This window comes from Seriola lalandi, unplaced genomic scaffold (genome assembly GCF_002814215.2).
Source record: "Seriola lalandi dorsalis isolate HSWRI2012SDOR001 ecotype SW California unplaced genomic scaffold, Sedor1 jcf7180002052130, whole genome shotgun sequence".
NCBI lineage: Eukaryota > Metazoa > Chordata > Actinopteri > Carangiformes > Carangidae > Seriola > Seriola lalandi.
Genome location: NW_019522683.1, coordinates 721,095 through 748,122, shown reverse-complemented (window position 1 = coordinate 748,122; position 27,028 = coordinate 721,095). Strand labels below are relative to the sequence as shown.

The following is a 27,028-nucleotide window of genomic DNA, read 5'->3' as shown; positions in this document are numbered from 1 at the left end:
GGGGGGGGGTGTCTATCTCCTCACAGAGATAGACACACACACACAAACACGCTCACAATTACCGGATAGACTTTATGTGCAAACATACTGTACATGGAGGCAGACAGGCTACAGTGCATTAAGTGTGATGAAATGTGTGTACATGTGTGCGTTGCCTGCTATGACCTTGATTGATGATATCATCACATTGATATAGTATTGTGTATCATGCTGGTGGGAGCAGGGGCAGGTAGTCTGACCGTATATGACACAGAGAGAGAGAGAGCCGGGCCGCCAAAATACACTCTACAGAGAGGGATGGTTACACTTCCTCAGATGTGATTCATGCGTGTCCCAGCACACGCAATTCGCTAAACCAAACACACCCAACTCACCCCTGTGACCCAAACCACGTCAGCTTACAAGTAACAACAATAAAAACTCCTTTTGTAAAGTTTCATCACCATCATCATCTCAAACTGTATGTGCAGACAGATGTAGTGAAGTCCAACTGACTAACAAAGAGAACTATTTATTCAAACAAAGGAAGTTATTCAGTTCAGGACCAGCGATACTGAGCTCAAGAAATGTTTTGTGTTGTTCTAATACAACCAATTAAAAACAAAAACACTTACTGAATGTTTTAGCTGTTTCTTTCAATGATAAAAACAATAAATCCCTTCATTCTTTTAGCTGTTGTAACTTTAAATAAAACTGTCAATCACAACTGGAAGTATGTTGTATCACTTACACTGACAACTTTTGAAATGATGAGCAGTAAGGGTGTTTCTGGCAGTGAGATGTGTGACACAGACATGTGAGTGAAACTAATCAGACAAACTTACATCTCTATCTCAGTGTTTTTGCAGGTTTTGGGCAGAGCAGCTAAACTGCCGTCCACTTTATCTCCACTGCTGGTAGACGGACTCCCTGAGTGAATGAACAAACAACATTAAGGGAATAAATTGTGACCAAACTCAGTAACATCTACTTGCAAAACCTGTTCTTATGAATTCTCAATAGTCAATCCTTCTTTTTTTCCCTTATTTAATCACTTCATTCCTTCAGAGTTCGCTTAACTCACCATCAGTTAACCATTTGGAAAAGTCTAGGTTTAATCTGGAATCAGGCAATGTACTGCTGCCGCCGCTGCTGCTGCTGCTGCTGCTGCTGCTGCTGAAAAAGAAAAGAAAACTAAAATTTAAAAGCCAGAAAACTGAGATAAATTAAAGGAAGATCTATAAAGAATATAGCATATAATTATTTCAGGAAGGAAACATACTTCACTGTCGTCTCCTTGCAGCTTTCTCCTGAGCAGGGGATCACATCTGTGTCCGTGTATCTGACAATAAAACTCAGGAAAAACAACATGTTGGGAGCTAACAACAAGTAAGACCTATACAATTAAATCTGACCTATAAAATGCTGAGATATATTATTTACCTAAAACTAAAGGAGTTTAAAAAAAAGAAAATTGTTAGTCAAACTTTCTCCAAGTGTCTTCTTTTTTGAATCATCCTTCATCAACTTTTTAAAGTCAACATTTCAAGACAATATTGCTCTCAACATGATCGATTAGAAAAATAGAGTTTAATCACTTTGTAGCTTGATTTTTCTCTCTTCATTATAAAACTGCACTGCGTTCACTGTAAAGGATACTGTGCTCTGCCGTACTCAAGAGTGTCGTCTCCGTCCACGTCCAGGTCTGCGTCGCTGTCTCGACAATCCTTAGAAGTTGTGCTCACCAGCATTGCACCTGATAAGACAATTTTAGATGGAAACACTTCTTTTTTTTTTTTTTTTTTAAACAGCTACCTGACTGTATGAAGACGCTTGTTAAAGGACAAATCAGAGAAGGGATTTGTTCTTATTTCTAAGTTCACAATAAGGATGAATTTTGGAATCGCATAGTGTTCTGTTGCCCAACTCTCTACCCCTCCACTTGTTTCTGTCAGTCGGAGTGTAACAAGTTTGCAGGTCAGAGCTTTCTTCTTCTCGGGTACAGGAAACTGTTACTTTTAAGCTAACCTTCCAGGCATCCCGCTCCGCTGTAATCTGGACTGAAAAGTTCAGTGGTTTTTCAACTGCCACTCAGTCACATTATCCACGCTCCACTGAACAAGATCACACACATGGGTACCTCGATGGCACACGCACACACACCCGCACACACACACTAAGATTTATTCTTACCTTTAAGCCCTCCGACTATAGACGTCATCTGTATCCTTCTCCTCTCATTCCACTCGTCCTCCAATGGCACCAAGTCCGCTGAACCCTCCTAAAACACACACACACACACACACAAACATATAAAGAACACAAGTTCACTGTCTGGATGAATATGTCCGTATGCCTCCTATAGCCTCGAGCTGCATATCTGCCTCTGTGTTTTCATAGCTGTGAACCAACGCCTGCAGTGTTTTCACATGGATACACACACCGAGCTGACAGTGATCCTGATGCTACGTGAACAAAGGCAGTCAACGGTGTCAGAGGGTTCAGACCGCCGCCGTTCTCTCAACCTGCCCTCCACATTTTACGTATTAATCTCTGGTTCCAATAGAAATGTCAAGGAAACAAATATTTCCATCTGTCTGTCTGCTCAAAGAAAAAAAAAAAAACCACAAACCTGTCCCTCCTCTGGTTTCCTCCTCTTCAGCTTTCCAATCCTGACTGGGAACAAACAGAGGAAGAGACAGTGATACAGTTACTTAAAGGCCACAGTGACTTCATTTTTTTTTTTTAAATCAGCTTGTGAACTTTTGTTTTTTATTTTATTTTTATTTTGTTAATTCATGTTTAAATTAAGGTAAACTACTAAACAAGCTGCAGCAATTTACTGCAACAGTGTTATATTCATTAGGATGGTTCAAAGAAAACATGAATACATTAAAGAAACATTAATAATCCTGTGGTTTCTGCTTCTGTTTTAAAAAGTGAAACATAAGGTTCACTCCCGTAATTTGTGTACAGTTGCTAAGTCTGCACAGGGGAAGCCTTAAATTTTGAAAATACATATTTCTTAATTTTCAACATTTTTATACCAACATTTTTTCCACTTTCTAAAAATTCATTTTCTATTTAGTGAATATGAAAATCTTGTTGTACATTTCATTAACCCTAACCAGGGGTATTGTGGTTTTAACAAGAGCCAAACACAGACACGGCCAGGACCATGATATCCTGCAGGAAAATAAAAGTTGTAACCAGTCTGACTGTCATTTTAAAATCATTTTCAAAGAACACATTTGGAACAGGGCAGGCGTTGATGAAGCTTGAGGTCATGTGACAACCACTGATGTACAACATTGTCTGAACTCTTTTCAGCTTATGTGTAGACTAACCTGTAACACAATCACAGTAACACACAGAACCTGAAATACACTTATACTGAAGAGCAAGGAGACACAAATGAGGGCTCCATTTACACAACAGCTGCAGGTTTTTTCAACACTGGAGGCAAAACCTTCCTCCCATCCCGGTCCTGTCATCCCACCCTGCCCCTCCCCCCATTTTCCTCTCTGATATAAAAGTTAACATGGCAGAACACCAACTGCACCTCTTCTCTCACTCTGACCTGACTGACTGCAGATTGCATAAGGGGACATTAAGTTTTAGGGCCCTCTAATTCCTGCTGGATGACAGTGGCCCCCGAGGGGGGGACACCCAGAGAGCTGGTGGCCGTGACCCGAGTGCTGCCATCCCAGCGAACATAATGAGGGTTAAAGAGACGGTCATAGATGAGGAAGACCTCATCAAACAGAGAGAGGAGAGAGAGAGAGGTTGATTAATCAACAGAGGAGCAACCCCCCCTTCTCCTCCTCCTCCTCTTCCCCTCTTCTTCTTTTTCTTTCCTGACGTGTATTTAGAAGCTCATTATGCTGTCCTGTTATAAGGCCCAATAAAGGCTAACAGACCTCGACAGCACTGGCAGTTTCAAGACTCAGCTAAGAGCCAGAGAATCTGTGCAGCAATAATCGCAGTAGTAAGATGTGTGTAGTGTCATCTGCAGCTTTTAAGGTTGCTCTGTCGATCTATATGTCTATATCAGCGCAGAGACACTGTCAGATTACTTTTAAAACTGTTAGATGAGCAAGTCTAACCGGGCGTAATGGGAGAGATTAAAAATATATGTTCTTTTAAAATTTATGGGGCTCAGTTGGAAAATTGAAAGTATCAAATCCAAATGTTATTAATGGTTTATAACTGCTCGATGATGTGGACCACACTTACATTACTGTAAAGATGAGAGATGAATTCAATTTTAATATATAATGATATGTGACCCCATATAAAAATCACACACTGAATAATCAAACTCATGTCTTTCATAGTAACATAAAAAAAAAAAAAAATGCTCATAAGGTGGAAGAGTGACGCTAGAGAACAAATCATTACTATTTATCAACTTTCACTTTTGAAACTAGTACATCGTCACTTTGCAGTTTTGCTTAATAAGCTTAGACAAGACAATAGTGTTGCCTAGTGTGTGTATTTTCGGGAAAGTAAAAGTATTCAAACTTGCATCAGTTTAAATCCAGCACTTCACTGCTCGAAAAAATGAGTGTTGGGATGAAAAACGTGCTTCTTGGTGTGTCTTACCAGCTTGTGTGCAGTCTAGGTGGGCTCCTGCGCTGTGGGGGCGTAATGGGGCAGATTTGACGTAGCACCTGCACCAGCAGAGGTCATCGACTGTTAACATATCAAGAGGTCAAAGTTGAAAGGTTAATAGCTCCTCTGCTCGTGTGGGCGCTAGGCCAGTGGAGATGGTGTGGGAAAAAGGGTGATATCTGAACGACTGGTGAGGGAGGAGGGTGGGGGAACGAAACACACAACTGGGCGCATCAGTGTGAACAAAGGAAACTAGAATTTTCTTTCTTTTTTTTTTTCTTTTTCTTTTTAAACTTTGCCTCCTTACTTGTATAAATTTAAAGTCATTTAAAACTTCAGACCTGTACTGAACTCTCTCTTAAGGACAAACTGAGTCAGCAGCAATGAGACACAACAAGTTCACTCTGCATGCATTAACGTACCATTTAGTCTTGTGTGTCTGTTGGCCCGCACTCGGAGAAACGTCTGCAACAAACAGAAGAGCAACATCACAATGTGTCTTTTTTTTTTTTTTTTTGTCACGTTGCTTTTAAACTTGACATTTCTTTCAATAATTTTAAACTGAAATAAATTAACAACAGTTCGGTAGATGTTAAGAGAATTTCCAAATGCGTCACTACATGTGTTCATTCTTTGTGATTTATAGGTTTAACACCATAGTAACCTTCACCATAGACCATAGAAGAAGACTTTAAAAAGGAAGTGATGGCTATTCTGACACCAAACATGTCTTTGTATGCTTTTCTTCTTTTCACACATTTTCTGTTTGTACTTTATTTACTCAATATTGTCACTCCCTCTCTTCTCTTATTTCTGCTCATCTGAATTGAGGGTGTCAAGAAATAAGAGTGTAGTATGTTGTACAGACTGTAAAGTGTTTTCATTTTTCATTTATTATATCCAAGTCTAAACTCCAGTGGAAATACATGCACGTTCATGACCATGTGCACTCCTTTGAAACCTGGACACTCATGTGAAAATCTCCTCCTGATAAATCTGACACTGATTTTCACCTGGTATCGGTCAGAGTGGGCGTCCTCAGCTGGTCGAGGGGGTGAGGTGGGAGAACCTCCTTCACGCTTTATATGCAGAGAGAGAGAGAGAGACTGGACAGAAAAAACAAGAAAGAAGAGAGAGGGTAAGAGTCAAAGGCAAGATGATGGTGGATGTTTTTTTTGTTTGTTTTTTTTTACTGAAATTCATGAGGATGTCACAGTTGTGTTTACCTTTGGGGTCCTTAAGAGGTGTTCGTGCTGAACCGAAGTGGCACTGTAGAGAAAAGAGGCAGATAATACAGAAGCATGTATGTTAAACAAGATTGGAAATAGACAGACACGCAACACATACACACATAAATCAACTACACTATCTTGTTATACAACATACAAACATAATATTATCTTTTAAATGTCATCTTGTAAATAACCTCTGCTTTTATCTTGTCTGAATTTGTATCTGAGACTGTGTATAACCTCATTTCACTCTTTCTCACTTTATGTTACTGTAACAGTTACACACACTCTCTTTCACACACACACACACACACATACACACACACACACACACACACACACACAGACACAAACACACACACACACACACAGTGTCCCCGTGGGCCAAGTTCAATTTGAAACCATTACTGTCCACGGAGCGGTCGTTAAGCAGATTTGGAGTGTAATGTCTTTATTGGAGGAATCATTCTTCTGGTCTAAGCAGCAGGTAATGTGTGTGAGTGTGTGTGTGTGTGAGTTTGTGTGTGTGTGTGTGTGTGTGTGTGTGTGTGTGTGTACCTCTGGTCTTTCTGTGTATGTTTCAGACTGTGCGTGTGTGTGTGTGTGTGTGTGTGTGTGTGTGTGTGTGTGTGTGTGTAGGCCTCAAAGCAGCCATTAGTGGGACATTATCCCCCGCTGAATGAGATGTTGCCTTGAGGCCGGAGGCTGTAATATGAAATATGTAGGGAACAATGAGGCAGCTTGTAAACACTGCACACAGGTGACAGAGAAGACTGTCAACATTAATTATCCTCTGAAAGCTGAAGAGAACAGAAAGTCTGGGATGCAAAACCAGAGGAAAATGACAGAGGGATAAATGGGAGAAGTGAAAAGTTGGAGGAAAAAAGACATTTGTGTATAAAAACCTTAATAAAGTAAAGGAAAATAAAGTGAACGGACTGAAAATAAGATTTTAGAGTGATCGTAGTGAAATCTGAGTGAGTGTGATACCTGATTTGCAGCTGGGCGAGTTTGGTTAACTCCTGCTCCATGTGTTCTTGCAGCTCTCCCGGTCGCAGAATGGCCTGGCAGACTGGACACATCGGCGCCTGAGTGTCGTAGAGACACTTCACTTTAACTGGATAGAGGAGGAATGAGAAGGTTAAAGGAAGTGTCAGAGGACCTGTGTCATGATTTTCATACCGTCTTGGTCTGTCAGGCTATGGGAGCGTCTTTGTAGTAAAGGTAGGCTATGTAGTAAAGAAAGCTGTGCCACAGAAAACACGATGAGAGATAGTGCTCAATGTGGGAATGGACAAAAACTTGCAGGTGTAGTTTTTCCCTTTTTTTTAACTTTCTTTTTGTATATTGCCTTCATTTTGGGTCATTTCTGAAGTATTTTTTACTGATGCATTGATGTGTAAGCTGCATTTCACTGTGGTTGAATGGAGCTGTTTTGAACAACGTCATATACATTATCTTACTGCTGGGTGGGTTAATATTTAACAATCCAGCACATGCTAATATCCCACTCAACATTTTGCATGTGGAATATTAATCAATAAAGTAACAAGTAAGAACAGTACAGCTGTCAGATGTATTATATTTGCCTCTGAAGTGTATTGGAAGTTTAAACTAGCATTAAATGGAAATACTCAAGTAAAGTAGAAACACCTGTGAAGACTTGAGTGAAATTACTTTCCACCACTGCAATTTGTTAACATACTGTAGATGCCCTGCAGTTGTGTACAGGTGTGTGTGTGTGTGTGTGTGTGTGTGTGTGTGTGTGTGTGTGTGTGTGTGTGTGTGTGTGTGTGTGTTCAGTAGACCTATCTGTACTATTGACAGACAGTGGGAGTGAGAGTAAAATAAGGTTACACACACACAAACACACAGACACACTGCTATGGCCCCCTGCTGTCAGTGTGTTGACATCATAGGTTGTCAATAGGAACATTACCCAGGAGGGCCACTCGGCCCATTGGGCCCCACTGATGGATTACTGCCATAAGCAGCCAGCTGGGAGCCTGAGGAGCTCTACTATATCAAGATTTTACCTAGTAGATGAGGTGATTTACTCCTGAAAGCCATCAATCACATGGAGAGAGCTAGTGGGCAAGATGCACCTAATTTCCCATCACCACACAGTCAAGAAAAAACAGATGACAGGGCTGGCAATCACAATTTAACACTTTTTAATATAGAGCATTACAAACAGGTTAGTATTTTTGACAGTTTCTGACGGCTCACTGTGGAGCATAGCGGACTGAACTTCCTTGAGCACCCTATTATCCAAACACTGGACTAACACTTTGCCCAGCTCCACTCCAAATGACCAGCGACATGACAAGCTTGTCTGTAGGTAAGTGCCGTCCCCTGACATCAGTTGAGCTATGAGCCCCATAATGAGAAACCAAATAGGACAAAATGGCCTCTAAATAAAACATGGGTTGGAAAATAGAAAGCGGAGTCAGGTGTCCTTGGGAGAGTGACAGCTCTACTGGTTTCACCCCCCCACCCCCACCACCCTCCTGTCTCTCGCCTTTTTTGCATCCCCTCGCGGAAGCCTAAATGACTTTTCTCGACACGCATCGAGCGTTCCTGAGCTTTCTGCGCTCTGCCGCCCGGAACATGCAGGCATCAGTAAACAATGAAATCTCTGGGCTGAAATTGAATTTATAACTACATTACCTGCACAGATAGCGTCTCTGAATGGCGCCGCGATAAGAGCAATGGGATTTGATTTTCAGGTGTTTTATTGGTCCACTTTTTGGATAAGCCCCCCTTGCTCTACAGCCTCATCCCCACCATTCACCTCTGCTCCACACAAACATCAGATTTAATGGATGTGGTTGCGTGCATGTTTGGATGTATGGATGAGTGTGTTGTGTTATGTGTGTGTGAGTGTATGTGTGTGTTATGTGTGTGTTATGTGTGTGTGAGTGTGTGTGTGTGTGTGAGTGTGAGTGTGAGTGTGTGTGTGTGTGTGAGTGTGTGTGTGTGTGTGTGTGTGGGTACATGCTTTTGCCGCGGCATGTCTCAGAGCTAGTGCTGCGCTCTCGTAAGTGACAGTTGTTGGTTCATGACCACCTTTTTACACGTCTCCATCCCCCTGCTGCCCTCCGCCCCCGCCCACATAAACCCTGTCAGTATCAGTCAGCCTCAGCCCCTTTTCACCCTGGGGGGTCTCAGACACACAACAGGGGGCTGTAAAACCTGCCTGTGGGGCTTGTTAACTGTTCACTCACTACGGCAACTGGCTCGGATGGATTGGCCCTCTCTCACCGGGCTGTGCTGAGTTTGACTGGCCCATCTCCTAATGGATTCACTGTGTCTCTGTCTCCGATTGTTTCCTTTTTCTCTCTTTGTGTCTCGCCAGTTCAGGACCTCCTTTCCTGACTGTCTAGCCCTTTAGCCAGCTGCCTTTTGCGCTCTTCCCACTTGGGAGGATGTTTATATACGACGGCTATATTTAACTCTTGTTCCTATGAAACAAAATGCGTGGATCAGAATGGCACAGTTTGATTTTTACCTCTATTTTGTGTTGACTTCAAAATTGACTATGGACTATTTTGACAACTATTTTTCCATGATCCTTATATACAACTGGAAAACCTTTACATTTGGTCTGGCATGGACAATAAATCCATTTTTATACAGCTGTTGTCAGGAAAGAATTGGACCGATAAGCATACACAAACATGCCTGAATGTAATCACTATCTTATCTCCCCATAGATTTGAAGAGAACACACCCCTGGAGCGAGTAACCCATCAAGACACTGAGATATGTGTCTGCACCATCCCCACTATCAAGAGCATCATGACATTGTAAAGTTCATCTTTTGAAACAAAAAGAAATATATTGCCATGATGATTCTCCTCTTGTGTGATTGATGGTCAAATCCAGTTACTGTTGTTCTGCATCAAGACGCGGACTGTGACTGTCCCGGGTTCAGTACTCGCCAAAGAAACAGAGAGATCTGAATCCTGCTGACAAATCCTCAAAGCATCGAGTCCCCCTGAGGGCCTGGGTAATGGCCGATGCCAGCGCCCATATGACGGCTGCCAGTTCTGCTGATGCAGACGGAGCGGAGATGCCTAACGTGACCTTTAGTGAATGCCACATCACATCAGGCCTGGATGTCACCCGCTGACATTATGCTGGGGCATGAAAAGGCTGTTCTGCAGGGGAGACATGGTGACGAACGTCCCCCCGGTGACAGACCTGTGGACGTGGTATAATTCTGATTGACGTGAGGAGGATTGGACGGCTTTGAATGGCAGCGGACGTACAAGCAAGCATCCAGTGGAGGATGTGGAGCTCGGTTTGCATCGGCCTGGTCTGTTTTTTTCTGTGTTCGTTGGCGATAAAGTGCTGAGACAACTCACTCCAACTGGCATCATTATCCCAATCATCAAACAATTCTCTAAGCACATCAGAAATCCCTCTATAAAGCCATAACAAGCACAGACTCTATATAACCAGTAGGCATGTAGAGATTGGCGGGGGGAGTAAAGTTAACGCTTGGCGGCTAACACTGCAGTGGTGGGTTGTGTAGGCAGGTCCTTGGCACACTTTCAGAGGAGATGGAGGGCTATAAAAGCCATTGGCTCCTGCCACACCTGTACCCCACCCTATCCCGCGGCCTGCTTCCTATTTAAAAGCATCACATGCAGGATATTAGTCAGGGTTTTTCGCCGTCTGTGAGGTAGAGCTAACCTCTGAAGCAGAGGGGGGAGAGGGGAAAGTATGCAGGCCGCCGTTTGTTTTTTATTGGGGAAATAATGGCCTATTGAGAGGTTGGGTATTTAATGAGCAACATAATAGGCCCTGTAGTAACACATCTGCTATGAGCAGAGTCATTTCCTCAGCTTTCAAAGGCTGCTGCTCCAGCCTTTGAAACAGCAAGTCCAGTTGCCTTTGACTTAGTACTTCTAAATATCTGCTTTTTATTAATTGCAGAATTGCTACACCGGTAATATATAAAAGACAAATGTGCTGCTAGGCTGCATGTTCAATCCTAACCACATTCAACGGCCGATGAAGGTACACTTCCTCTCCTAGCCTGACCTCAAATCTCTCACTGTCCAATCTAATTCCAGCATCCTTCAAAAATATCCATCCCTACTCTGCAATCAATTGTGTTTAATGTATTAAAGACACTCACCACAACCACCACAACCTTTGGCCCGTGCACAAATCAATGCCTCGTTAGACCGCTAATGATCATTCATTGACTAATAAGATCTGTATCAACCTCTTGTAGAACATTGATTGGCCTTTGGCCTCTGCAGTGCTCTGTGTATTACATGGACAACAGGAGACGGCAGCTGCGAGTCCTGGGGAGTCAGATGATGAAAAAGCTCCTGGTGGGAATGGACAGGAATCCTAAACTCCAAATAGACTCATTCTGAAGCACCTCAGGCCAAAGCCCTTTTCTTCTGCCCTACAGATCAATGGACATAACCTCTCTGACCACAAGTCAATCAGTGCACAAACCCCCAATTCCTCTCCCACTCGCTCTTTCTCTCTCTCATATTCTCCATTAGTCACTACAATTGTTCCATCAGGTGCGGGCGTGGCTCGGCATGTATGTGTCCAATCATCTCGTTGATGGAGAGTGGACTGGCTAGCTGTGCAACGGTGTCCCTGTGACCGTATTTTCCTTCTCAGGACCTGAGGGCAAAGATCGAACCCTGCCTCCGCTCCGCTTCTACCAATCAATCTGATCCTCATTGAGATTCATGGCTCAATGATCTTTGATAGTGACTTACAGATTACAGAGAGGGAATGGAAGTCAGGGGGAAAGTTAGGACTGTCCTTGGGTATTTGCGCCTATATGAGGCTACTTACAAGCCACGCCATGGGAAAACATCTTTTATAATTGTCCTGTTCTTTTTCTGCAAGTTTCTTGTCTGTGTTTCAATATGTGTACTTCCCGAGCGGATCCAAGTAAACTCGCTATCAGCTCTTATCTCGCCTAACTTTGGAAAAATGGAAAATGATCTTTCCCAACATGAGGAAGAGGAAAAGAAAGGTAAGGAGAACATGAAGTACAAAGAGGTAAAACCGCACCTCTTTTATGCAAATAGTTGACAAAGATGACAAAACGGATGTGATTTTGTCTCTGTTTGGCTCTTCCTCAGGCGTTGTGAATGAGGACTAAGCTGTTTCCCATCAGTTTCTTTAGGAGTGAGTCTCTTTTAATTGGTTTTGGGTAAATTTTCCACAGGTTTGTTTTCAGGCCCATTGTGCCCACTTGACAGAATCTACCTTATTCCTGAAAAACTGATAAAGAATTTGAGGAAAAGTGGCTTAGGGGTTAAGAAGCCAGCTATTAACTGCAATGTCCTTGGTTTGAGTCTTAGCGGGGACTTTTGTTGCATCTCTTTCCCCTTCTCCCTCCCCTCATTTCTTGTGATGTGGTCTCTAATAAAAGCATGAAACTGCCCCACAAAAGTAAAACAAAATCAGGAAAGGCATCAATGAAACTCAACGTTTATGATCCTCAATCCAAGACTTGAGACGTCATCGAGCTCATACTTGGAGCAGCAAAATGCCAATTCCAGCCTCTGACACCCGTTTGCCGACTGCTGTCTGTCAAAGTCAGAGCAGTCGCATTGGATCAAGAAGCCGCTGACAGCGGACACCGATATAGAGCTGTTCACCGGTGGCCTGTCACTCATTCCGCACTCACAAGCCAGACGGATGAAATATACGGAGATCCAACTCTGTCACAGTATATCGCTCTGTCACAACTTCAACCTGTCTCAGCAAACGTCAGGACAGCAATTCCCATATTCACTTTAAGTTCGACTAAAGTAAATTTTCACCAAGAGGGAGAGGAAGAATATGAGAACACTGTGATGGTTTTTTCTTCATTCAATTTTAGGGATGCAACGGTGTGGCTTCAATCTACCACACGTGGACTTATAAAACACCCTTGAACTAAAAAATATTGTCCAAGCTGAAGGGTGCTTCTGTTGCTGACTTTTTTTTCTGCAAAAGGTCGACATTTTGCAGACAGCAGCAACACCGTGCTTGTTGGCATTTTTAGCAGCAATGAAACAAATTGGCACAAAAAACCTCAAGTTAGTGAGTAACTCAGGAAAATGTGTAAACACGCTGTGAGGTATTTGTATTTTATGTCCTGGTGTGATTGCTGCAATATATTTTATTCTCTTTTTACTGTGTATGTGTGTGTTTTGAAGCAAACATGTATTATCCCATTAATTCAAATCTATATATCATTCCTGTCATGATCATCTCAGCTGCTGTATCTGTGTCTGTGTCTGTGTGTGTGTGTGTGTGTGTGTGTGTGTGTGTGTGTGTGTGTGTGTGTGTGTGTGTGTGAAAGAGAGAGAGAGAGTGAGAGAGACATAAAGAAACTAATAGACAGATCACAATCCCTCATTATAGTGTAATTAGATTGGCTCTAAAAATACAGATCACTATTACCTGGACCACTGATTAATACACATTAATACTATCTCTGTCTGTCTCTCTCTCTCTCTCTCTTATTATTCCATTGTCTCCTCATCACACACACCCCACCCCCCACCCCTTCTCTCAATTAGTGGTTAACAAGGAGAAAATGAGAGGATCGCTCTGTTGCTTGCATCAACTTTTCTTAATAGTCTTGGACAAACACTGTGTCACTGTGTGTGGAACTCACTCAAGAGTTTAATTACGCCAGGACTCAACAACAACTATTGAGCCTATAAAAGCAAGTTCTTCCCACATACTTGATCATTTGGCAGACATAAGCTTCCACAAAGAAAAACTCGCTGTGAAAAAAAAAATATTTCCCAAAATACTTTTGAAATAATAACCACCAGAAAACACGTCTGTACTTATAGCATCCAGCAGGTGACTGTAGTGCCAACTCTGACACATTCAGCGTTATAGATACACGCACCATAGCTCCGGCTGAGGCTCCTTAACACATCACGGCACAATTTTTGGCAATTTAAAAAAAGCTAGACTCAGTCAGAGCGAATAAAGTGGACACATCCACCAGCAGACAATGATTTTTCAGCAAGCAGAAACTGTGGATTTACTATGTTCTTACTGCTGCTATCAGGTGCATGAGGGACGTTCTCAAGATCTAGATGAGGTTCCCAGATGGTGGTGAGAGTTTTAAGGTATAGTTATTGGCATAGTTGTAGTATGTAGCAAAAAAGGTACTCCGCTAAACTGAGCAGCAGAGAGAAGGAAAGACTTAAAAAAAAAATAGGAAAAAGAGAGGAATGAAGAATGTTCTTTTCTTGTGTGTTGGAAAAGACACACTTCTTTTGATTTTTTTGTTTGTTTTTCAGCCTGTACACACTTCACTATGGGTTCACTATGTTCTGGGTGGGGGGGTGGGGGCAATCGTACTCAGGCATGGTAAAAAGCAATCATACCAAACATGAAAAGGCCCTGTGAGAGAATATGAAGGAAAGACACAAGAGCAGAGACGAGAAACATCCAGAAGAAGAGCTTATAAAGAAAGGAGAGTTTTTCAGGTATCCAGTGCAGCAGCAGGAGGAGGAGGAGGGTTCATAAATGTAATGCAAATTTCCTCACATCTGTCTGCAACAAAGTCAGAAAATACTGAAATGACGCTGTCCTGTACACAAAAGTTATAGATTATGACATAAAAATATCTGAAAATCTACCTGAGGGAGCAACACAGTTCACGTCAACCAAGCAACATATTCTATACCAGCAAAATGAATTAAGAAAGAAGCTCTTGCCGTTTTGATTCTGACAGACAGAGACAATATGATAAAATGTGTTTGCCAGAAAAACACACCACCACACCGAAAATACCAGAGAAGGCACGTTCTATCAGCTGCTGTTTTTGAGTAGTTAACATGTTTTAAAGTAGATTTTCCCTTTCAGGTGGTAATTTCAGGCAGCTGACATAACACACACTCAAACACACACACTGTCCTGTTCTTCCAAGGAAAACACACCCACCTGCTTTCCCCTCACACACCTGTCCCACATACACTTTGTGCGGCGCAGGTGAGCGGCGGAAACCTTAGCCATTAGGGAGCAGCAGTCAACAGGGAGAGAGAGCTGGTAGTACACTTCAAACAAAATCTAAATTGTTGGGCTCTCCCAGGATTTATGCCACATTTGTGACCAAAAAAAAAGAAAAGAAAAAACAAAGCCCCACACTGGGCCTTGATCACGGTGTGAGCAGACCACCAGTCAGAACTTGTTGAAATTTTCGGACACCACGCCACAGCAACCCTCCTTTCAGCCTCATCAGCGGGCATTATTAGAGATAAGCCACATCACCCTCCCACCCATACTCCAGATAACATCTGATACTGTCAGAAACGCAGTGCTGACTGCTGCTGGTAGGAGAGGAACACAAACACCTGGCGCTGTGTGATACACCTGTGTTTGGGTTAGTCACACTTCCTAAAGGATGTTATTGTGTCTGCCTGGATGAGCAAACAATTACGGCAGATGACGATGGTTTTATCTTCAAATGGTGGAAAGATAGAGACGATTGAGCAGCTTATCTTCAGTGACCCACACACAAAGGGAAAGAGGACTCAGGATCTCAGAGGATTACTTATTTCCTTGTAAATAAACTATTGAAAAGTGGAGAAAACGTTTTAACACGTAACACGTAGAAAATTACTTGTTATATTTAGCAGACTTTTTCATTTTATTAGAGTATATAAACATTATGAACAGCACAATATAAACATTGGTTGCACTGCTGTTATACCGGATTCAATTTGACTTTGAACATGATGAAATTCTTTTACTGTAATTCTGCATTACGAATCTGATTTGCGAGTGTTTTCCCTAACTGTTGAACTCTATTGTAGTTTAAGCATTAAACTGCGAGGAAATGTCAGCAGTAAATCATTCTTTTATAGTTGTTGTTTTCTTTTGAGGATAAAATAAATCCCTGTGTGCTGTGTCTGGTATCCCAGCACCAGAGAGACTCCTCTCTCCTGACCCGGAGCCTTGTTGAGAAAAAGACATATTGAGCTTTAATGTAACACTCTAAGTGGACTGCTGACCTTCTACAACAGACTGTAAATTTGCTTTTGCTGCTAGTTTTATTGTGTATGAGTGTGTGGTGTGTGTGTGTGTGTGTGTGTTTGTGTGGGAAGTGAAATTAAGAGTGTGAATATGCACACATTGTAATGGCTTGTGTGTGAGAAAGAGTGTAAACGTGTTTGTGTGTGTGTGTGTGTGTGTGTGTGCGCGTGCTCATGTATATATCATTTACACACACTGCTGTGTAGCCCTGGTGAGCGCAGCGCAGTGTGAGCCCACATCGATACGCCCCTCCGATCCCCCCTGTCAGCAAACACAGGAGACACAGGAGAACAAAGAGGCCTGTGGCAGCGCCAGCGGGTATAGATCTTCTCCCCTGTGTTCTCACTCAGCAGGGTCACACAGGAGCCGCTCACAGTTCAATCCCCTCTACTTGACTGATCAGGGGCTTTGTGCCGCTGCTAATGAGAATGGACCCTCTCCAGTCTGCAGGACCCGGAACCAGCCCACCCAGAGCAAAGGAGTCCAAGAGTCCAGCTCAGATACATCCAGCTATTTCAAAATGGAATTCAGGTTAAAAGTAATTAAAAATCATAACTGCTCAAAGATTTTAAAGTCAAAGGTTACAGAATAGGGAGAGACAGAGTCAGTGTTTGTGATACAGATTTTTAAAGGGTTAAGTTAGTTTTTGGCAGAATGGAAATGTATTTGACAAGAGTATTTTTATACTCATTAAAGTTTCCATGAAAACCCAGATATGCATGAATATGTATACATTTAATGTGTATTTCTGATTAGTGTAAGAAAAATGAGAATCCGCATTAGAAATCAGTCTGACCTTGCTTTTGAATGTTACACTAACACTTGTGTCCTCCATAACAGAACTGAACCTGCTGCACCCAGTGACACTTTGATCTTCTACAATGAAACGCTGTTTTCACATTAAGCCATTTTTTAAAGACCGAAGAAATGTGCCTTGGTGATTACATCTGTTTCAAACGTTTCTTGATATTCTCAACACAGGTAAAACTGTACTTGAACCTTGATCCCAGTGGACAATTTTTCAACTTGCTCTGTGCTGGATTATCATGGAGGGTTGGTTTTCTACAGTGTTATACGAGGTAAAGCGACTGTACAACTTTTCTCACGTGAAACTCAGCTACAGTAGCATCGCCACTTGATGTGCTATAATGGTGTCATTTGCATTGTAACAATCCACAGCATGTATCCCATAATCATTCAGTGATTGATTTGTAATTGCACTAATAGGGTCACGACCGAGACAATAGGATGTGTAAAGCAGAGTCCCTGCTCTTACTCAGCCTCACAGACTCACAGCGAGGCCTGCCGAGCTCTGCCTGTGTGGTCTATGGGGACAATTAGCACAATCTCCATACTAATGGTAGTCAGTAATGGACACTGCTGAGCGTGCCAGTCACTGTGTGTGTGTGTTTGTGTGTGTGTGTGTGTGTGTGTGTGTGTGTGTGTGTGTGTGTGAGAGAGAGTGTGTGTGTGTGTGTCTGTGTGTGTGTGTGTGTGTGTTTGCATATGCATGTGTGTGAGGGAATGTTTGCATACGCGCATATCCTTCAGTGTAAGTGCCTTCCTGTGTGTAGTTGAGAGTCTGCCTGCCCTCTGGTGTGTGTGTGTGTCTGTGTGTGTGTGTGGGTACACACTGACTTCCTGTGTTTATGTGTGTGTGTGTGTGTGTGTGTGTGCCTACCACTGTGAGTGCGTCAGTAGCCAGTAGCCCGTATTTCACTGAGGTGAACCCCCCCACCACCACCGCAGCCACCACCACCCCACCCCTCCACCCACTTTGCTTGCGGCTCTAACCCTGATCCACGGCCACTCATTAGCACCATAATAAAGAGTTGAGACGACACGTAAAAGGTTATATACTGCTGGACTGCTGTTTTCCTACCAATTATCAGGCGTGTGATTTATGGCCCAGACCCAATGCTATTCTCTGAGGAGAATTGGGGGAGTGTTTACACCCCTACACAGCGGGGTGAGAGGTCAATCCTGGCAAACTTTGACCTTTAAGGCAGGAGTGCACTGGCGCTGATGGGAGTTTGGCGAACAGCTAAGCAGCACTGGGTGTGACTTAATCAATCAAAGGGTCTTTAGGATGCATGTGTAAGTAATCTGTGTTTGAACAGTCACATGGACGTGGTTATATAACCCAACAAATATTAACTTTCTCTCTAAGGCTGTGTCCCTGCCTGCTTTGTAGTGCACTATATTTAGACTCCACCGTCCTGAGTGTCTGATTTCTGAGAGTGACATTTATGGGCCCTAAAATATTCCCACAGTGAAATGAAAAAAGAAAAGTCCATAGCATGTACACTTGAGTGTCTCTTATACGAAACACCATGACACTTTGCAGCTCCCTACAGATGTCTTACTTTTATTCAAACTTTTTAAAAAAAAAATTTGCACATTATCTTTGGCTGAAAATCCTGCTTATAAAGCTGCTGAATGATGTCGGGACGTCATGTTTTTGTGAGTGGAAGCTATCATGCCTGGTACGTCTTTGACGTATTGGCTTTTGTCAAGCTTCTCCACAGCTGGGAGACTTGCAACAAGCACAAGTGACATGCCGTAATGAGGTCTGTGTGTGACACTAGGCAAACACACATATACAACACACAAACACACGCACACACACTGTAAATGTTATATGTTTTATATATATATATGTGTGTGTGTGTGTGTGTGTGTGTACATTATATGTGTGTGTGTAGGTTTTAGGCTGCTATCCAGGCGTGCAGGGTTGGTGTGGTCTTGCTGTCTGTCTCCTCAGCTCCTCAGCAGCATGTGTTTAACCCCAGCATTTGGCCTTTGTGCCCTCTCTATCTGCCTGACTGATTTGTTAGGCTCCGGGGAAAGGATGGAGGATGTGTGTGTGTGTATGTGTGTGTGTGTGTGTGTGTGTGTGTGTGTGTGTGTGTGTGTGTGTGTGTGTGTGTGCCACTTCTTACGCATATGCGATTCAATCTACAGAAAAACCCCCTCTGCCTTTACCCGAAGCCTTTCCTACACACACACACACACACACATGTGCGCGTGTGCATGCACACACACACAAATACACACACAAACCACGTCTTTGATGTGAGATCAGAGGCAGCCGAGATGCAGGTCGATCAGGTGCACAGACAGAAAAGTAGAACGAGGGAAAAACGGAGAGCCGGGAAGAAGGAAAGATGGCCTCTGTTAAAACAAGGCTGTTGTTTTAACGACCCCTGGGCCCTGCAACTCATTATGACCCCTCTCTCGCTCTCTCGCTCTCTCTCTTTCTCTGTCTCTGTGTTTCTTTCTTTCTTTCTCTGTGTCTTTCTGTCAACTCGAGCCTCCCTCTCTCTACACTGAGGCAGTGTTGTTCGTGTGGGCCGATCACAGTAGGACATGGAGCAGATACAAGATGTGAGATGTGTTATGACTCATGTTTCACCAGAACATTCTGTTGACCGTCTAACAGGTGCTGATGGTCACTGCAATAAGACCCCCACACACACACACATACACGCACACAGATTTCCCCCTGCTACTGTAAAAGCCTAGTGCCAGACTTATAGAAATCCTGTCTGTCTCCGACAAGCCGTGTGGTCCACAGCCTGACACAGCCTGAAAGTTCTGAAGATGCCTGCATGGGAGCTGTGACACACACACACACACACACACAAACACACACACACACACACACACACAGAGAGAGGTACACACACTGCACTCCTCATGTATTTGCAAATGTATAAACACATATAAGACCACACAGACAACACATAAATCAAAAATACATGAGGAAAAACCTTCCACATTCCCTCTCTCTAGTCCTTATAAGATGAAGGGAAGGAGGTAAAAAGCCGAGAAGAGTTTTCCCTCCTGCCAGGATGAAAGCCTCTTTTACTTGGGAGAACATTAGGAGAACAAACTACCATCACACCAGGAGGGGGAACAGTCAACCGCGGCGTGCTCTCACATCAAACACAACCACCATTAATATTGTAATGCTTCCTCTCTGAGTGTTTGAAATCAAGACAGCCAGTGTGGTCATTCGGAGAGCTGGTTGCGGATGTCACTTTATTAGGGACGATACGGCTTTGAAATGACACTGAACAACACTGTGGCTGCAGTGTGTGTTCAAGCTGGAGTCCATGATTTGTAGGAACCAGATTCATGTATCTTGACTTTCACTTTTTTTTTTTCTTTCTTTTCAGTCTGTTTTAAAATGACTAAAAACTGTAATTTTTTTCCTTCTTTACATCTGCCTGCCAACATTTCCCAGTTGTGTTGTTCATGTTTTTGCCCTCTTATTGCCTCTTTATTTCAGATTTCTTTCTAAAGTCTGCAACAACAAAACAAAACAAAGAAAAACAGCATGAAAAAACTAGGCATAAGAATATGGTGAGTGTGACTGTTGATGCACGGACTGCACATGCAAGTCCACGTGATAAGGAGTATACACCCTGGGAATAATAGTGGGCAGCAGATACTATATGTGTATGCATGAGCATCGAGTGGTTGCTATTGATCTCCTGTGGTCTGCCAGTGGGATGTAAACACTGTGTCTTTCAACAGGAAGCGCCACTCAATACGAGCAGCCGTCAACTGCTTCACAGAAAACACAGCGCACAGACGCTTATCAAATCAGCACACACAGCTAGAATATGTGACCTGTGTGTGTGTGTGTGTGTGTGTGTGTGTGTGTGTGTGTGTGTGTGTGTATGTGTGTTAGTGTGTGTGTGTGTGTGTGTGTGTGTGACAGAGACATACCATATAAACTTATATGCACGATTAAGTGTATGTAAAAGATGCACAAACATGCATCGGCGTTGGGTGAAAGCTGTGTAACGGAAATAATTTTGATGATTTTCATGATTTAATAACTGAATGACCACAAGCTACTCTGTGGGGTCATTCTGCAACATTTGGCCCAATGAATAAGCAATTAGAAGAGGTTCAAAACTGTTTTGGCGGTCCGGCTAAAAACAACACTGCTTTCGTTCATTCCTCAAAACTGGACAGTTTGGAGATATGAGGTTTTCACCTGACAGCAGTAATATACTAAAACTCAAAGTCACATCTATCTAAACATATACTCACAGGAATACTACCGCCTTCAAACACACACACACACACACACACACACACACACACAGAGCATGTGAGCTGTGTCTGGAACAAGCAGAAACCCATCAAACTTCACTGCAGAGATAATCCATGTGCCAAATCTAAGATGAATCTATGTAATATTGATTCTGTCCGGGCGCTGCACTAGTCCGCTAACAACCCATGAATAACCGACCGTGGAGGACACTTACACACTGAGCGCATCTGGCAGAGAATCCCTAAGTGTGTGTTACGCTTAAATGTTTGCCCTCTATTAACTTCCTGCAGGATTTCTTTTCACTCAGGTGAAGATTTGGGGAGTCTCTCAATGCCTTCTCATCCCAGGAACAGAAGTCCTTGATGCTCTGTGTCTGATTCAAAGGCCTGATGCACAGACTTTGCTCTGGTGAGGAGTTTTGTCCATGTTTAACAACTGTGGTCAGATTCAATACTTGCTGAGTAGATATTCTATTTAAGCTCATACAAATAAGTAATACTCAGTAATTGTGCATGTTAAGTATATTGTGCAATATGATGTTTGGAAAGGTAATGTTTTGAAATAAATTCTAATAAAACATCTCAGAGTGACAAGTATGAAAAAAAAAAGCCTTGTACACATGAATCTGTTTATAATGGTCCAAACTGAGTCTAATGAAAAGTTGCAACAAGTTTTGTGTCGTTTGTTTTGCATCCAATGCATGAGATAAGTTCCTTTCCCGTTAATTCTGATGTGCTTCACATATCACAACAAATGCCATTCTTGCGACCACCCATGCATGAGCACACAAGGGAGGCACGAGAGGCGTAAGTTTATATGGGGCCAAAAAACAAAATCATGAAAAGCTGCCACCATTGGCGATCCGTGTGGGAGAAGTGCTTTGAAATTGCTGTTGTCAAAAAGTCTGTAGGACAGATTTGTCATTTGAATAAGGAAAAAGAAAAAGAAATGACATGATGATCTGATATACTGATCTGTCCTTTATGTTTTTTTGTTTGTCGATCAACGATTTTCATTTTTCTGACAGCTACATCCAGGAGTTCGAGTCCTAGTTGCAAGTATCAGAACACAGGGGCTCTCAAACATCTGCCTCCAGTTATCACAGCTCTCACTCACCACAGTAAGATACAAACACACACACACACACACACACACACACACACACACACACACACGCACGCACACCACTCTGTCAGCGTCTGGCCGTGGTGTGTTTTGCCACTCCACTCCTCCGGTTTCCCAACTTGTGTTTCTGGTAAAGGGCCATTTTAGTTCCAGCTCAGGCCTGCGGCGGAAAGCATCTCCCCGAGGAAAATAAGCATGACTCGCTCCAGTGAAGACATCTGCCCTTTGAAAGCGAGCGTGGCTGTTTGAACAGCTGTCAGAGCACACCGTGCGTCTCAGACCTTCCCTGATAAAACAGAAGCAAGTCTGGGAGGGAAAATCGACAGAAGAAAGACGCTAAATGGACGGAAGGTGACGTCCACTGGCAAAGGCACACGAGGCAGATGGGAAGAGGCGCCCCTACCCGCTCGTTGTGTAGACTGCTTAGAAGCTAAGAGAGGATCTACAGCACTTGATCGTCTGTGATCAGAACTGGAGAATATGGTAAAAAAAAAAATATATATATTCCTGTTGGACAATCTGTGCCACATTAACACACTCTTGATCCAACAGTGTGTGCCACTGTGTACAAGCTGACATTCCTACACATCCTTCTGTAGTCAGCACTAGAAAGAAGTGCAAATCTCCGAGACAAGTCATCAGTTACAGAACTGAAGAAAATGAATGTTGTCTCAATGTGTTTTCTACAAAACTTTTTATTTTTATTCAGAGGACAGCTGGCACAAGCGTCATCGGAAAGCCGCACAGACAGTAACTAATGAAGAAAACTTAAAAAGTATGAAAGTAGGATTTTATGGTCTAGTTTGTGGTTGAGTGAGTGTGTGTGTTGCCATCGCCGCTGCAGTATGCGAGCAGTAGACGAGCAGTAGACGCTCTCACACCCCAAGAAGATTTCAAGCTTAAGACTTTTGGTCCTGAAGTGACTGTCTGTTACCCAGTCAAGAGGAACAAGTGTATGTCAGACTTAGAAAAGTGCTGGGAGCTCAATTGCATTAAAGCTCTTAGTTTGCCTGAGCTCCAATCTAATTGGATAAAGCTGGAAAAGCAGCTTCCAATGTGTTCGAATCCACCCCCCCCCCCCCATTTTTTATTTTTTTTGGGTGGTGGTGGTGGTGGTGGTGGGGGGGGGGTAGATGTTCCCCATGTTCTGTTCCATCTCGTCTTTTGTCCTTGTCAACATTCCCCAAATGAGATTCCCAAAATCAGGAGGTGAGGGGTGCACGCACGCACGAGTGCACAGAGCAAACATTGTCAGACAGACACACCTCTCACACCAGCATGCTGGCTGGCATCTCTTCCTTTCCCGTCCTTATTAAAATTCCGTATTGAGATTCCTTCCTGCCACTCCGCCTCCCTGGCCCTGTCACTCAGCCACCAACCGGCGACAAAATCAGGAAGTTTCAACAAAGACACACACATATGCACAGAAGCACACACGGCACACAATCCAAACTTTTCTTAAGACAACTCGTCCCTGCTCCCGCCCTTTATGTGTGGGATGAAAGTTTTCTTTAGGTGATATGTATGAGAGCGTGCATCAGCGTCTCCCTCTCCTGCCTTCGCCTCTCTCCATCTCTGCCCCCCCCTTCTCATTGTCATTATTTTCGATGGTGTCCCCCTCTGATCTGCCGAGCCGTTGGGTGCTCTCTCTCCTCTCTCTCTCTCTCTCTGTCTTTGTCTGGTCCCTTTCATCTGTCAGGCGCTCCCCTTGGCGGCCGCCACTGAGGGGGTTTGATTTCCCATCATGCCTAGCATTGCCTCCCTGACTCCGGCTCCCTCTCTCCCTCCCCTCTCCTCCCCCTCTGAGGCGAGTGTTGTGCCCCCGCGTCGTTGGGCAATTATCCCCGGGAGTAATGAGGAGCGTCTCTCCCTCCACGGCAAGCTGACTGACACCTCTCCCACTCATTTGTCAACAAATCAGACGGCTGGTGTGGGCGGCCATATTGAGCTGAGGGTTGTCGTTGGGAAGCTCAGGCTGAGACGCATCGCCACGTCTCTCTCTCTCTCTCCCTCTCTCTTTTTCTCTATCCTCCTCCATCCTTTCCTCTATCTCTGCCACCTCGTTATCTCTGACAGGGTGTCATTCGTTCCAACTCTTAACTCCTCCTATGTCAACCCTCCATACGCTCCCATGTATTTGTGTTCCTCAGCCGCCAAGAAAAGTCTCACTTCCAATAGGCCTAATGGTCATATGTGGCTAATGATCACTAAGCTGTATAAGTGACACTGTTCAATTTATTTGTGTCAAAGTCAGTCGCAGCCAGTCGCTGTAAACACTTTGCCCAACTAGACGATAAAGACTAGAGTGCAAAAGGGAAAATATTTTCAGATACGTCTTTCCTCATAAAGGCTCCTTTCAATTTGTCACCTTTAGTCGACGCAGCTGTAGAGGATATGTAAATCTCATCTGCCTTGTCATGTCAGTGTGAGCAGGGTCTTGATGTGCTCAATTAAACGCTGCATATTTCACAGCATACTTTAAAGATGTGAGATGAGTGACTTTGTGTGAGCTTTAGACACAGATGCGGATGGGTACCAAGACATGCATGTGCACGTGTGTGGTTTCTGTAAGTCGAGCGAGTACTCACTGTGCTCTTTGCGCTCCTCCGGGCTCGATGAAGCCTCTCCGTCAGACAGCAGGCCAGACATGGAGAACAGCTTCCTCCCTGAGTCCTCCCCGGTTTTGAGGGAGCTTCCCGAGGAGCCGAAGTCAAACTCCTTCCCCTCCACCTCCGGGAAGCAGCTTTTCAGCCTCTTGGCAGGGGTAAAAGCCGACTGGTAACCCCCTGACTCCCTCTCCTCTGGCGGGGAGGCGAAAGGTCGGAAGGCGCCCACCCCGCTGTGGTTGAGCATACCAAGGGTGGAGCAGTCCAGGTTCGGTGGGGTGAATTGGGGGTGCAGGTGGAGCAGGGAGGCTGGGAAGTCTCGGGAGGGAAAGGTGCCTGACATGGGGCCCTGTCGCTGATACATGGAGGTGAACGTGTAGGAGGCTGAGGGGAAGGGAAGGTGGAGGTCCTTCTCTACAGAAGCAGGGACACCGAAGGGCCTGGGCGCCTGGCAGGGGACGGAGGCGTCTCGGCCGGCCTCGGCAGTGGTGGCGAGGACCATCAGGGCAGGGGAGGCCAGTGGAGCTGGCAGGTAGGAGGGGCTGTCCATCTTGAAGGGGCGGTGAAGGTCCATTCACCTCCCTGTTAGTGGTCCTGAGGAGAGGGAGAGGGAGAGGACAGAGTTGAGGTGGAGCGTAAAGGCTGAGCTACATCAGGACATGAAAGGGAAAAACTTGTTTCAAAGGGTGACAAACAAAAAGTAACTATTTTCCTTTCACCTTCACTGGATTGTAACAGGCTTATTAATTTGAGCTATCTTATGAAGAAATAAGTTTGATTTAGGCTGAAATCGAATATTATTTAAATTTTGTAAAGTCAAAAATGAAATTGTTTTATGATCCCTAAGCCAAAATTCTTCATCTCTTCATTTTATGAAACACACCCAGTTGCAACTCAGGAGGCATTTTTACAATTACAGTTTTGGACTAATTTCATTTCATTTAAAAAGGGTTGGAGGAGGCCTACTGTGCCTGTAAATAATTACAACGGAATAAATTGCCAATAAAACACACATGTAGGCGAAGCCTGCACAAGATAAATTTAATAGTGAGGTATAAGCAATTATTTGGGAAAATCCTCTAAATACTTTCGGAAAAAGTAGGATTTGTCTTGTTTTTTTTCTCTGTAAAGAATTAATTATCTCAGTAAATCAATAAATTGTAAATGGTGCTGATTGTGGCCAATAAAATAAACTCATTGGTGGGTCTTTTTAAGTAGAATAACGGTCTCGGGAATAAAAGTTTCTTAACATTTCTGCCCTTAAAATGTAAAACAACAATCTATAAAAAACGCAGCCTAAAAGGATTAAACGAAGGTAGTTTTTTAAATGACAAGCTAAAAGTTGAACAATGATAAATTCCAATCGAAAAAAGACCCCGGCTTCATCTAATTTGCGATTTCACTGTTTCTTAAACTGAAATTTAATAAAGATCCACTTGGCATTAATCCTGAAAAAGAGGCCTGAATATGAAAGTGATGTTCCCGTCCATTGATTCACTTTTTTTTGAACTTGCATCAGTCTTTTTCTGGTTTATGAACCAAAACATCTTCTCTTGTAATTAACCAGGATGAGATAAGAAGTTGTGCAATCGACTGTTTTTTTTTTTTCTCAACAAATTAAAAACAAAACAGCCTATACTTTGCGATTCAGTGACAATACACAGATACCATGACACACATCTAATAGCGCAGAGGAGGTCGATATTTAACCCTTCAATTCGTGAAGAAATAACATTTTCTCAAAAGTCTTCACGCGCGTCTCAAAAGCGTCCGCAGCTCTCCAGCCACGGCGAACAAGTTCCCTCACCTCAGAGAGAAAAAAAAAAAAACACCACAAAGCCTCACACCCGACAGAGCACATGGCAATCACACAAGCAATTAAACCAATTAAAACAAATGAAGCTGTGATCACTTGTGTTATCACGCAGCATCAGCCGCCACTTACCGTGATGAAGTACTCAGAGCGGGATTTATTTCGCCGTTAAGCAACTCTCTCTTGCTCTCTCCCTCTCTCTCTCTCTCCCACACTGTCTCTCACTCTCCCTCTCTTTCAACTTATAATTTCAAGGACGCGGCACTTTCTCTTGGTGGCGCAGGAAAAGAGAGAAAAGGTGAAAAAAAAAAAGAGAGAGAGAGAGAGAAAGAGAGAAAAGGACGTGCAGCTGCTGTGCGGGCAGCGTCGGCTTCCCCCAGTCCTCCTCCTCCAGATGTGGCGAGTGTTGAGGAGTTGAGGTCTGTGTAGTTGAGAGAGGTGTAGTCGCTGTGTTTTTGTGGGAAGGATCAGGGCATCAGTGAGTGGACTAGCTGCGGGTCGGTCTGCCTCTGTTGGTCTCCTTCATGCGCTCCGTGTGACAGCCCCCCCC

The 27,028-nt window shown here is 43.5% G+C and overlaps 1 protein-coding gene across 2 annotated transcripts in view; it reads right to left on the bottom strand.

The window, feature by feature from the left end:
* The window catches only part of rnf220b (ring finger protein 220b), a 29,286-nt gene extending 2,323 nt beyond the window's left edge, over nt 1–26,963 (bottom strand). The window contains exons 1-13 of one of the 2 annotated variants that reach the window (XM_023400016.1): nt 26,611–26,963; nt 24,648–25,259; nt 6,816–6,942; nt 5,820–5,862; nt 5,607–5,699; nt 5,016–5,058; nt 4,585–4,674; nt 2,612–2,655; nt 2,173–2,260; nt 1,639–1,735; nt 1,262–1,321; nt 1,064–1,143; nt 825–909 (exon numbers count right to left, since the gene is read on the bottom strand). In XM_023400016.1, the coding sequence (XP_023255784.1) occupies nt 825–909; nt 1,064–1,143; nt 1,262–1,321; nt 1,639–1,735; nt 2,173–2,260; nt 2,612–2,655; nt 4,585–4,674; nt 5,016–5,058; nt 5,607–5,699; nt 5,820–5,862; nt 6,816–6,942; nt 24,648–25,239 (1,442 nt within the window). In that variant the 5' untranslated portion in view covers nt 25,240–25,259; nt 26,611–26,963. The remainder of the gene's footprint in view (nt 1–824; nt 910–1,063; nt 1,144–1,261; nt 1,322–1,638; nt 1,736–2,172; nt 2,261–2,611; nt 2,656–4,584; nt 4,675–5,015; nt 5,059–5,606; nt 5,700–5,819; nt 5,863–6,815; nt 6,943–24,647; nt 25,260–26,610) is intronic. The other variant, XM_087172250.1, reaches the window with a different exon arrangement.
* Nucleotides 26,964–27,028: the final 65 nt, after the last annotated feature.